The sequence below is a fragment of the Rhipicephalus microplus genome, chromosome 3, assembly GCF_043290135.1.
Source record: "Rhipicephalus microplus isolate Deutch F79 chromosome 3, USDA_Rmic, whole genome shotgun sequence".
NCBI lineage: Eukaryota > Metazoa > Arthropoda > Arachnida > Ixodida > Ixodidae > Rhipicephalus > Rhipicephalus microplus.
In genome coordinates, this window is record NC_134702.1 from 156,677,150 (window position 1) to 156,690,805 (window position 13,656).

Here is a 13,656-nt window from a genome sequence, read left to right on the forward strand (position 1 = left end):
TCGCAACATTGGTCACTATTGTCAAGGACCTGAGCTTCCCTAACCTAACCTAACCTAACCTAGCGTAACCTAACCTAACACGTACCACAGGCATTGTCCAGGCAGTGTGCAGCTAGGTCGCAGGGCCGCGACGTAGGCGTGATATTGTCCACCTCAGAGCTAGCTCGCAGATGAGCGTCTCTGAGGTGGACAATATCACACATAGGTCACGGTATTCCTCTAGCATGGGCAACTCCTCGCCGTTCGGCAGCACCAAACCAGCCTCGGCACATTGCCCAGAGAACGTCACTTGAAACCCTCCCATATGAAAGAACTGCTGGCACCCGGTCGGTCAATATACTTTAGCGGCTGCCGGCAATATAGACACTACCTACAATATTAGACGTGAAAAATACGCGATAACTCTGAAACTTAGCAACCAACCCGTCTAATCAGAAGTCCTTGTTCTTTAGGGTATATAAAGCCAATGGTTGTGAAAAGGAGCTCAGTTGGGAGCCGCAGTGTACTCATTAGAAAAGAGTGTTGTGTCACTCACGTATTGAGAGTCCGATATCCAAGATTTGCTGGAACGTAACCTCTTCTTCTGGTCTTCATGGCGTTCTGTGCTCAGCGTTCTCAGCCCTTGTATGAACGACTTGAAGGAAGGTTCGCGCTGAGTGCCCGAGTCCTGCGTCGACGACTTTACAGAGGAGCCGCGTCTCGAGAGACTGGCTCTAGGCACGGACAACGTCACCAAAGAGCCCCGGCGTGTCCTTGTCTTAATCATGTCGGGCTGTAACCATTCGCCGCTAACTTCGGCCGTCAACGGGGCTTTCTCTGTTGCCTTCTTCAAAGCCATTGACAAGGTATAGCCTGTGGATACATGAGCAGTCACGGACTTCGCAGGCTGCTTCGACTGGGAGGTGCTCTGTTCGCTTAGAAAGGGCCCACCACTATCCTCAGCGGCCGTTCGCTCTCTCGCTAGGCATTCATCAGTGACTGTAATTTTCTGAGAAGAACATGCTTCGGCCGAAGGATCGACGACCACTTCACACTTTCCATGTTCAGCTCTGTCATCTCGCTGCCTTTGAGAAGCCGTGTCATCGCGTGCACTGTGCTTGGCGCCGCCGTAGAATGAATGTCGTCGCCTGCTCTTCGGAGCTTCTATTTCACGAGGCTCGGCGACTGGTCCTGTGGCGGAGGTCTTGCCTGTTGGCAGAGCCGATTGCAGCGGGGTGCTCGCGGTGGCTTCCAGACCAGAATCGGAGTAGCGCTTGCGCGTCCGTTCGCGTTCACCGGAAGACGAAGACCTCCGTGAAGACTCTCGTCCACTCGAGCTCGTAGAGCTCGTTCGGGAGCGACGTCGAGTACTGCTCCTGTCGTCTCGGGACTCGGAGCCTCGACGCATCTCCTCTTTGTTCGATCGAATAGCGAGTCACAGAGAAAGACGTGTGCTATGTTGTTGTTGTTGTTGCCCCTTCGCACTGGCACATACCCACTATGGGGGATTGGCCATGAAATCTAGAAAGTGTGCTTATGTGGGAACGCTCTTCTTCTTCTGGGCCTATAGCTCGTGGCATGAACAGCGTAGTCACGAACTGGCCCGATTATGATGATGACTTTATGCTTCTATGGTACGCAGCCAGAAATCAACACTGGCCGAGAATTGCCCAACGGAAAAGGAAAAACAGCTATTAAACATATACTTCATGTATACACGAGTGAAACGACGCAAATGCGTAGCCTAACTGAACCAACATGCGGTATTGTATTTATGACAGTTACCAAGATATTTAGAGATCACCGTGATCATGATGGTGATAATTACAAAAAGGTTCATTTAAATTAAGCACAGAAGGAATGATCGTGGCTAAAAAGGCAGTGAAGCCTTGTACGCGGCCGCCTCGGTGATCTCCACTTCCTAACAAAGCTGCCTCTGTATAGCTCTTACAACTCGGTTGACTGGCTGTTTTTTGGGGGGGGGTGGCAGTGGGGCTGTTTTGTTCGGCGTGTGTGTGCGCATGTCAAAGAGAGGGGAAGTATATTTTATTTTAGGACCAGGGGCGGACTTATTTTTGCCCATAGGTATGAATACCTTAATTATTACCGGTAGCCATAGCTTCGAGACAGGTTGATAGTATTTAGGGGCAAAACTCCTTATGGTGTAGGCTTGTCCACCGTTTTCCGTCGTAGGCACCCCTAGTACTCAGAGTGCCCATTAGATGGCGCTGCGGCCCTCGCTCCCATTACCAGCTTGTTACCTCGGGAAGGACTCTAGAGTGGTGGGCTGGAGTTCCAATAGTACTCGGAGTGCCCACTACTTGATGATGCTACGGCACTAGGTTTCACCTCTATCTCGTTCACGCAGGAGCAACTCGAGAGCAGTGGGCCCCATAATTCTTTGCCATGATTCGGCAGCTGGTGAAACCACATGCATTACTCACGCTTTCTGCCGCAGAAGTACACTGGGACAGGCTCCTCGAAACTCTGGAGTGGCTGCCAGTGTAATACACGGTTTCCCTATGTGCCTTCGGAGCTTGTTCACTGATCATACATTCTGTTCAGGAATACGCTGTGATTTTTCGCTGAATTACACGTATTCAGTTAAATGATGTGTCGATTACAAAACTTCTGATGGTCACAAACTTTTATTACTTCAAAACTGACAATAACTTTTAAAAAGTAGAAAAGTTTCAAGGGCATATCGTACACACAAAAGAAACTTTTTGAACAAATATCTTGAATTAAGTAAGAGGGTTTGGTGTGGCTGGGCCTGCGAATCAAAATTTTATGACTCATCTGTGACGCGTGCAAAGCTGCTTGGTCGGTTATCCACCTTCACAGAGAGGAATGATTCCTCGAATTTTCGGTGGAGTTAAGATGAGCACTAACATAGGAGATGCATGCATGAAACAAATGGCAAGGAGGGTATCGCTGCTCATCCAGATCGACTACTGTTTATCCTACGTGGCATTGCTACTGTGCACGGCGGCTTAGATGTTAAAAATTTATACGCACATTTCAGCTGGTTTATAGCAGTGTACTGGGCATTTAAAAACCCGAATGAATCTCTTTATTGCTTCTATTCTAAAGAAAGTATACTTTTCGCCGGTCCACTTTGAATGGCGTTTTTTACAAGTGTTGAGGGAAAACGCTAAAGGCCTCTTTTCAAGGCTACTTATGCAAAAGTGTAGAGTTTGATACAGCACCTGTATATCTCCAAAAGCACACAAACAAAACTTGGGGGACGCTTGAGTTTCGCCTTCAATAGTAGGACGTGAAAGCGTTGTCAGGTTCCGTGCACACCGCCTTCTCAATCGGTGACCTAACTTCGTATCTCTGTAGGACACTTACTGAAAATAAGGGCATGTTTGTGTGCGTCACGACTTTACAACGTTATGATTGTTACGACTTTTACTTCCTCTAAATGATCAAGTTTGGTCATCTTTTCAACAGACCAGCGCAACCGAAAGGCCACGCCGGACATCGGTCTGAAGACCTCACTAAATCATTCAATCGATAGTAGCGACGGGCGGTGTGTACAAAGTGTACAAAGGGCAGGGACGTAATCAACGTGAGCTTACGACTCGCGCTTACTGGGAATTCCTCGTTGAAGGGGAACAATTGACAGCCCCTATCCCAATCATGAAATACGTTCCACGGGTTTCCCAGTCTTTTCAGACAGGGATGAAGACACACTGCTTCCTTCAGTGTAGCACGCGTGCATACCCTGTAGAGGTCGCCACCCTTCAGTCATTTAGTTCGGCTGCCACTAGCAGGTGGCGCCCCTGAGATTGTATATATTCTGCCCCGAATAAAGGGGGAGGCCCCTTTTTCGTTAGCTGAGCAGCTGTCGTGCGTATCGCCTCTCTCCGCTCGTGCTCTGCCACGCTGGCGCGGCACCAGCCACAAGACATGGTGTCAGAAGTGGCTGCGTAACGCCCCCTCATCGCGAACTCGCCCGTACCGCACGACGATGGCGCCGAAAAAGCTCAGCCTCAACCTCCAGCCACCCGCACCGTTCAACTTTGTGCACCCGGGAACCTGGCCAGCATGGCTCAGCCGCTACGAGGACTACGCCGTCGTTTCCGGCCTGACTCAAGCATCCGGCGACATGCAGGTACGCTCGTTGTTGTACTGCATGGGGCCGGAGGCCCGCCCACTTCTTGAGACGTTCTCGCTCGACACCGCATCACTCGCCTCATTTCAAGCGGTTGCCGCCAGCTTCACCGACCACTTCGTGCATCCGGCGAATGAACTGTACGAGTCGTCGCGTTTTCACCGGCGTGTTCAGTTACCCGACGAGAGCGTCGACGCCTACTACGCCGAACTGTGTAGAATGGTGAAGCGGTGCAACTATCCGTCAGCTGAGGTGGAGCAAAGGCTTGTACGCGATAGATTCGTCGTCGGCCTCCGCGACTCGCGCCTTTTGAACCAGCTTTGCCGGAACGCGAAGTTGACGCTCAAAGAAGCATGGATGCAGGCCCTTCAATCAGAGGACGCCGACAAAGAAAAAACGTTGCCTCAAAACTGCGCAGAGCACTCCCGCGAGCTACACCTCGACGCCGTACGAGATAAGAAGTTCGCCTCTCGCCGCCGCAACGATAAGCGGCCTTCGCCCCCGCGGAAAGCAGAGCGCTGCTGCCAGCCGTCAACATGTGAATTCTGCGGCCGCGCGCCACATCCACGTTCTAACTGCCCTGCTCGAAACTCCGTCTGCAACTTCTGCAAAAAGAAAGGACACTTTGCGGAAGTGTGCCGCGCGCGGCAGGCGAAACAGAAGCTCGGCTCCATTCAGATACATGCTGTCGGGACGCCCGCCGCGGCAAAGTTCGTCGACATCACCGTTGACAACTACACAGCGCAGTTCAAGGTCGATTCTGGAGCCGAGGTGTCCACCGTTCCGAGCGACTTCCCTGCATTGCCGGCCAAGCTCGACCCCGTCAACAGCCTGCTCACCGGACCTGGCGGTCAGCCGCTGCGCGTGCTGGGTTCGTACATGGCGAGACTTCGGTGGCACGGGAAAATGAGCTCTCAGCATTTGTACGTGATCCAGTCTCTTACCGTACCTCTTCTTGGACTACCGGCGCTTCAAGCTTTGGAAGTTGTAAAGTTTCTCGACGAACTTCAGACTCCGAAAGCAACATTGCGTGCTGAGCTCTTCCAGGGATTGGGCACCCTCAAGGACGAGTACACTATCCTTCTGAGACCTGACGCCGTACCCTTCTCCCTAAGTGTGCCTCGCAGGATTCCCATCCCGCTACGCGAGGTCGTCCGTCACGAGCTTGACAAACTGGAGGAAGGAGGCGTGATCCGCAGGGTCGACAACCCAACCCCGTGGTGCTCTGGTCTCGTAGTACGGAAAGCCGATGGTTCCTACCGGCTGTGCGTTGACTTGACTCAGCTGAACAAGGTTGTCCTTCGGGAACGTCACATCCTACCAACTGTAGAGCAAGTCCTTGGCCTCCTTGGCGACGCAACAGTTTTCTCCAAGCTGGATGCAACAGCCAGTTTTTCATCAGGTTAAACTATCTGCAGACTCCCAAGAGCTCACAACGTTCATCACCCCATTTGGCCGATACTGCTTCTGCCGGCTCAACTTTGGCATCACCTCCGCGCCGGAGTACTTCCAAAAACAGATGGCCAGGATCCTGGAGGGCCAGGAAGGAGTCGCCAATATGATAGACGACATTCTGGTCTTTGGGCGCACCCGCGAGGAGCACGATGCCAGACTGAGCCAGGTGCTGTCTCGCCTTTCAAAAGCAGGCCTCACGTTGAACCAAGACAAGTGTCCTTTTGGTGTCTCCGAAGTCTCCTTCCTAGGAGTCATCGTTTCAGCACAAGGCATCAGGCCAAGTCCAGACAAGGTCGAAGCAATCAAAGCCATGGAGGCTCCAACAGACATCGCAGGTGTCTGGCGACTGCTCGGAATGGGGAACCATCTTGCCCGGTTCTTGCCTTGCATCTCAGAGGTCACAGCTCCCATCAGAGCAATTCTAAACAAGTCTGCGACTTGGGTGTGGCAGCATGAACAAATTGCTGCATTCGAGAAAATCAAGGAACTCCTGACATCAGACCGTTGCATGGCCAAGTACCATCCATCATACGCCACCACAGTTTCGGCTGACGCAAGCTCATTCGGACTGGGCGCAGTCTTGCTGCAGACACAGCCCTCTGGAGAGCGCCGCCCAGTTGCGTTTGCTTCGAGATCAATGACCGAGACAGAGCAGCGTTACAGCCAGGCAGAAAAGGAAGCGTTGGCAACAACATGGGCTATCCAACGGTTTGACGAATTCGTCCGCGGCATCACCTTCGTTGTTGAGACAGATCACCTACCACTCGTTTCTCCCTTCGGCAAGATGGAGCTGGACATGCTGCCGCCTCGCATACAGAGGCTCAGGTTAAAGACCATGCGATACCAGTTCCGAATGCTCCACGTGCCAGGAAAGCTGTTAGCTACGGCAGATACCTTGTCACGCATCACCCAGAAGTTGTCCCTTCCCCTGGACACCGTGGAATTGTTTGCAGCTCAAGTGGTCAGCGGCATGTCAGAAGCCTCGCCACTACGCCCAGAGGACGTGCGACAAGCACAAGAGTCCGATGGCGAATGCAGAGCCCTCACCTCCTTCTGCCAGAATGGTTGGCCACAGAAGTCCAAACTGCCACTGCACCTCTCCCAGTATGCCTCAGCAGCAGATGAGCTCTCTGTCTGCGACGGTGTTCTACTGAAAGGCGCCAGGATGGTCATCCCGCATTCTCTTCGGCCGGCTGTTTTGACGCTGTTGCACGAAGGACACCAAGGCATCAACAGGACGAAAGCTCTCGCTCGAGAGTCCATTTGGTGGCCTGGCATTTCGGCAGACATTACCTCTCTGGTAACTAACTGCGAGCAATGTGCTTCCACTCGGGTGAACCTTGCAGAGCCCCTGGTCTCCACGGTCCTACCTGGACGTCCCTGGGAACTTGTCGGCGTGGACCTGTTCCACCTCCGCAGCCAGACATTCATCTTGGTGGTGGACTACCACCAAGATGAAGTTGTAACCTTGAGGAGCACAACGGCTCAGGCAGTCATTGACGTGCTCAAAAGCATCTTTGCCCGGCATGGGATTCCGCGAGAAGTCAGATCAGACAACGGTCCACCGTTCTCTTCACGCGAGTTTGCAGCATTGGCGGCATCTTACGGCTTTGACCACGTCACCAGCAGCCCGCACTATGCGCAATCGAACGGAGAGGCGGAGAGAATGGTCAGGACAATCAAGGAGTTGTTTCGCAAAGCAACAGACCCTCATCTGGCCTTGCTCAGCTACCGGGACACCCCCGGAGTCGATGGCTTCAGCCCGGCCGAGCTCTTGATGGGACGACAACTCCGAACCAAAGTGCCGAAACAGGACTCCCAGTTATGTCCTCACTGGCCGTCGAGGAAAGACGTGAGGAGAAAAGATGCAGCCTACAAGCAGAAACAGGCCACTGACTTTAACAGGCATCACAGAGCTCAAGATCTGTCGTCGCTCCGAACAGGCCAGTGTGTCTGGGTACGACCTGATCAGGTCAAAGCTACAGTGCTTAGCCCAGCACGCCGACCACGAAGTTATGTCGTGGAAACGGAGCAGGGTGGCGTCCTACAGCGCAACCGGCGTCACCTTGTGGCTTTTGTACCTCCTGCGCCGAGGGTGGAACCACCGCCATCCGAGGAGCAGGAGCCACAGCGAACACTGCCCCCTCTGGAACCCCAGCGAACTACTATAGTGCAATCACCCGATTCCCTTGGACTGCCCCCTGCAGACAGTGACCGCAGTGATGGTGTGACACAAACACGTAGTGGCCGCCGTGTTGTGCCTCCGAACCGCCTGAACTTGTGATGTGCAGTGTCTGGCGTCCTCCGTCTTCCGTCTGGTCTTCAAGGGGGGAGATGTAGAGGTCGCCACCCTTCAGTCATTTAGTTCGGCTGCCACTAGCAGGTGGCGCCTCTGAGATTGTATATATTCTGCCCCGAATAAAGGGGGAGGCCCCTTTTTCGTTAGCTGAGCAGCTGTCGTGCGTATCGTCTCTCTCCGCTCGTGCTCTGCCACGCTGGCGTGGCACCAGCCACAAGACATCCCCGGACATTTAGGGCATTGCAGACCTGTTATTACTCTGTTTCATGCAGCTAGAAGCCACTTGTTCCTCTAAGAAGGTTTTTAGTGCAGCGGACAATATATAATTGTCAAGCAACCTTGAACTGCGTCCCATACTAGTGGTCTAACCAAGGAGGATAAGAATTTTTTATTTTATTTCTTCATGGGTCTACCAAAACCGGAACTTGCTTATGAGACGCTAAAGGTGCCGCGGCACCATTTGGTTTTTCGAGTCCGGTGAGTCTGTTATTATAGCGTGACTCAGGACTAGCATCGGTTAAATTAAGGTGCTGGGAAACCCGCACCTATTTAATAGGCTAGAGTCTCGCTCGTTATCGGAATTAACCGGAAAAATCACTCCACGAACTAAGAATGGCTATGCTCCACCACCCACCTGTTTCAAAGCGTCCTGGAATGCCGACAGGGCAACCACAGTTGCCAAGTTCCAAGCATGCCATGATTCTCTTTCTTGAAAATGTAAGCTGTTCTCGATACCCGTCCGTAAGGCAACGAGGCGCAGTTGCGTGTACAGTTTATTGATGCTGTTGCTGATAATGATTAATAAACGCGAATCATTTCTTTGCGTACTGCAAGTACTTTCGGCCTCTATCTACGTATCTGTCTGTCTATTGCCAGCGAGATCGAGCAGAGTCGCCACCTGGCGGCTACTGGCCGAAATGGTGAAATGTGGATTGCTCCTTGCGTTGTCTGCCTGCCACGTCGTGTTTCAATCTGCGCGTATATCATGCACGTTCTCAAAGTGTAATTTGTTCGGTCATGTCAGCGCGAGTGTTACTGTTTTTACGTTTGCCTGAAACGACGCATGAAAGCATTTGGTCTTTCTCGGCTAATGCTTATTAATAAGATCGGGGAGGGCAACTTTCCAGAGTACTGTTTATGCTCTTTGTACCTTTCATTCACCTGAATAATTTCAGAGTGTGTGCCGCTTTCTTTTTCTAGCACATCGCGAATTGCACTTGGCATCCTCTCAAACAGGAGGACGATTAAGTTCGGGGTGAATACAGCGTTTTATAGCGACTCGGTTGTTAAAAGAAAAAAACAAAACAGGCTCTAGGCCATGCACTTGCGCGCGGTTGGTAGGTGTACAACTACGGCACTGTAGTTTAACGATCATGCGAGGAGCCTTAGTTGTCTTTATCTGGCCATTGTACCACTACATAGAAATGTTAGCATCACATGAACTTCGAGACTTCGGTACTTACACTGTACTTAAAACGGAGTTATCATGCGCAACCATGTGCTTAGATTGAAGAACGCTTTAAAGAGCCCAGGCGTTGAAAATTAATTCATACGGCATGCCCTAGCTGTATATGATGTCGTGCATTTTGACTGAAAATTTCACCTTTTTCACGTTTTTTAAGCGTTTGTGTGGAATAAGTGACCGACGGAAAAGAGTTGTAAGTTTTGTCTGAAAAAAAACAACAAAAAACATGCTTGCCGCATTAACCAGGCCTTTGCTGTAGCATTGTCATGCACGTAATCTCTCGATGAAAGCTTTCTGCTGAACTCTTATATAAGATTTTTACTGGTGCAAGAACATGTGCATTCACGTGGTAAGCGCAGTGTAGTGCAAAGCGCCGTCAGCCACTGAGCTTTCCTAACTAAACTCATCGACTGTCCTACATTTCATGGTGAACAGAATGAGAAAAAAAAACCCATGCGTATAAGGTGCGAACGGTGGTACTGAATGAATCGCACAGATATGTGGGCTTTCTACGATCTTTATTTTTCTCTTTTTGTAGTATGCAGATGACAAAGATGCAAATAAGTAGTTCAGTCCCACTACAGCAGTGCGTATCAATCGCAGAACACAAGTTAACCACGTACAAACAACACGGCAAAAGGGTGATTCAGTGCGAAAGCGTGAAGAGAGCCACCCAGGGCGAGCATCTCTATATGAAAGACAGAATGCGCCTAACTCGAGGGTAATGTTAATGTTGCATAGGAGTCATGCACCGATTCAGTGAAAAAGAGCGTAGATATTAAAAGTAAACTGATTTAAACGTAATTTATCTCCCGATAATTGGCTCAGACCACACGCAACGAAGCGCTGCTGCGTGTGTCTGTATACGCGCCGCCTACCACCTATACACACTTTCACAAGAGTTACTCTATAGCTACTTTTAGGTAAAGGTAACATATACAGAAACTCGAACTTTGACGAGGAAGCACTGCCACCTACAGCCCGATCTCGCCACGAATACAGTCGCCTACGTCTGGGTGCTCTCGTAATCACCTTCTTAACTTGGAGTCAACCAAAATTAGTATGGGAGGGTACGATGGTTTGACAAATACGACTCGCTGATCGTGAAGCGAATAATGTCACATTCCCGTCGCGGACGTCATCAAACACTTTCCGCTAGACAGTGCCACATACCCGCGGGCGGGTATGTGCCACTGGTATGCGGGTATGTGCCACAGGTGATGGACACTTCATATCTACTCTGGAACTGCTAGAACGCACATGGATAATTTTAACGCGTAGATAAAAGGAGACATTGGCTGCGTTTTCCCGACGAACGTAAAGAAAAAAGTATTATGGTCCGAGCATGAATCGAACCACGTGATTCTACCTGGCAACCACGTATTCTACCACAGAGCCACGCCAGGTCTCGCCTGCTTTTCAAATATACCGTAAGGTTCGTAAAGTGTCAATTGGGGATGCAATGATAGCTATCCAATTTTATAAGCATCACATATGTTTGTGACACAGCCATTATGCCGGGTTAAGACCAACTATTTATAGTTAAGCGCAAGGCATTGAAGGGGATCGACAATTTATATCAACCGAGGAACGGTGCTAACAGGCACTAGTAATTTTATTTCGACAGCGTTTGGAAAACTCACTGCATCTCCACAAAATGAATGACGTAAGCACGTACGAATGGACAGGTGGACGGATGCGTGGACGATATGACTCAAGGAGGGACAGGCAGACGAACGAATGAACAAATGAATGAATGGATTGATGAGCGGGTCTGATTGATGAATTAGCATGAATAGACGGATACACCGTCGGTACGTCTTATCCTGTATTGTGCTCGTTTACACATAAAATCGATTGTTTACACATGTAATGTTGTATTTGTTGTGCAGGTGTCCAGTATTTGTTGGGGTTTTTGAGGTGCGTAATGAACGCCAACTAGGTTGGCCCTAAGGAGCTTAACCTATATATAAAAGCAGACATCGACATGTTGACCCAACTAAAGTATAGAATAGATATCGTGGTCTCAGCAGGAATGGAACTCCGGTATGTTTCGCTCGACAGGAAGTGATTCACTCAGTTTCACAAACATTGAATGATATCTCAGCTTTACAAGTCACCGGTAGTTAGATATGTGGCACACAGCCCGTGCCAATTCATTGTGTCCAGCAGAAGAAAGGTTGAGATAAACTATTTTGCTCAGCTCCGATTAGCATGAAGCACGTTGTAGCACAGGCAGACGAAGCTCACAGCCCACATGAGGTTCTGTGACGTACGCAGATTAGGCATATCTAGTCAGATTAGTCGCAGACTCAACAAGGACAGGAACAAATCAACTTGCAAAAAGCGCGAGTTGTTGAGAACCCGTTCGTCTGAGCCGATATGCAGTGATTCACACGTTTGAGGCCTTGTAGTAAAAGAGAGAATAAACACAGAGAGATTAAATCTGTCTTCAATGATTCTTATGACTGCCTTTTAGAGCTTAGTGTGCTTATGTAATATCGTAAAAACCGTTTCAGGATCAATTTAAAACAAAGTCTAACTCTCTGTCCCTGTCTTGTCGTCCTACTTGTAGCAACTATTTAGGGTAGTAAGCAGCTCGAAAAATAGGACGATGCGCACCGGAAGAAATGTCAACAAGCATTTGCTCTTGTCAATTCTTTCTGTGCGCGTCATGGTGTTCTTTACGCGACTTACTACCAAGGATCCATACCAATGGGAAAGAGACGCGGAGGCAGGGAGTGTAGCCAATTGGAGAGCTCAGAGGCGACCATGCCCAAAGCGGCCTAGTCACAAATGTTGTCCTAAAGGTTGACCCTCAGTGGTGCGAAACACCACGAAATTGACGAGGATACAGAAAGAATCATGGTGTTTTCCATGTTGGTTGGTTGGTCGGTTGTTCCATAGTGTCCTAAGGATCGACAGTGTCTTCATTGTTTTCACGTTGTTTCCCACCAATGAAGCGTCACGAACATTCGAACATATTTTATGTCAGTGCCCTCAGTACAACTGTCAGCGACAGTCGCCGTGAGCAGTGTTTGCACACCTCGACGACCAGCCGCTTTCCGAAAAATTAATTTTGGAATACCGGAAAGATCGAGCTTCATGCCAAAAAGCGACGAAAGCGCTCCTGAAGTTTCAGCGATCGACCCGTTTGTCGAAAGCTTGTGACGTTTTAGTTTGTTTGTGTGTTCTCGCTTCCGTCCCACTATCTTTCTCTCGTTATCTTTTCCTTACTTTTCTGTCTCACACTTCCCCTTCCCCAGTGCCGGGCAGCAAACCAGACACTTGGTTACTGGTTAACCGGCCTACCCTTCTTCATATCACACATCTCTCTCTTTCTCTTGATATCTGTCTAAACACAGTATTCGCACATTGGTTTAGTTAGGTTGCACAGTTGCATATTTTCACTAGTTGCCTTAAACAAATACTTATTAGCTGCGTAGCTTTAGCTTCTTCCAATCAGGCCGATTCACGGATAGTATTAGTTTCTGCGCACCTGCTCTAGAAGCGCAAGATCATCATCATAATTACGCCAGTCGGTCGCGCACTGCGCATGCCACGAGCAATGAGCCCAGAAGAAGAAAAGCGTTTCCGAGTATGTGCCAGTGCGAAGGGGCAACAACAACAACAACAAGTAGCGCACGTCTTGTTCTACGATTAGTGACCCGATCCAACAGAGAAGAGATGCGTCGAGGCTCCGAGTCCCGAGACGACAAGAACAGGATTCGACGTCGCTCTCGAGCGAGCTCGACGAGCTCTAGTGAACGGCACTCTTCACGGAGATCTTCGTCCTCCGGCGAACGTGGAGAGACATGCAAGCGCCACTCTGATGCTGGTCTGGAAGCCACCGCGAGTGTCCCGCTGCAATCGACTCTACCGACAGGCATGTCCTCCGTCGCCGGGTTAGTCACCGAGCCTCGCGGTATCGGAGCTTCAAAAAAGAAGCGAAGACGTTCGTTTTACGCTGACTCCCATCGCAGTGCACTCGATGTCCCGGTACCTGAAAGACTGTGGCATGGTAGTGCCGAACATCGTAAGTACAAGGCGCCCGTTGATCCTTCGACCGAAGCATGTTCTTCTCTGAAGACTGCGGTCACTGACGAGCGCACAACGCGAGAAGAAGCAGTCCATGACGAAGGCGGCAAGCTCCCTCCTGGCGAACATAGCACCTCCCAGTCGAAGCAGCCTGCGAAGTCCGTGACTGCTCACGTATCCACAGGCCATACCTCGTCTGTGGCTTCGAAGAAGGAAACAGAGGACGCTCCGTTGACACCCGAATTCAGTGGCGAATCGTTACCGCCAGATATGATTAAGACAAGGACACGCCGGGGCTCT

General features: G+C 50.3%; 1 protein-coding gene across 1 annotated transcript; it reads left to right on the plus strand.

Moving 5' to 3' along the window:
- Positions 1-3,891: 3,891 nt before the first annotated feature.
- LOC142803029 (uncharacterized) lies at positions 3,892-5,506 on the plus strand. The gene has a single exon (XM_075888129.1). It carries the CDS (start codon positions 3,956-3,958, stop codon positions 5,504-5,506), a length of 1,551 nt encoding a protein of 516 aa, XP_075744244.1. The 5' UTR covers positions 3,892-3,955.
- The last annotated feature ends 8,150 nt before the right edge of the window (positions 5,507-13,656 follow it).

What these genes read in the sequence shown, in the direction of transcription:
- LOC142803029 (XM_075888129.1), top strand. Translation starts at nt 3,956, where the DNA reads ATGGCGCCGAAAAAGCTCAGCCTCAACCTCCAGCCACCCGCACCGTTC.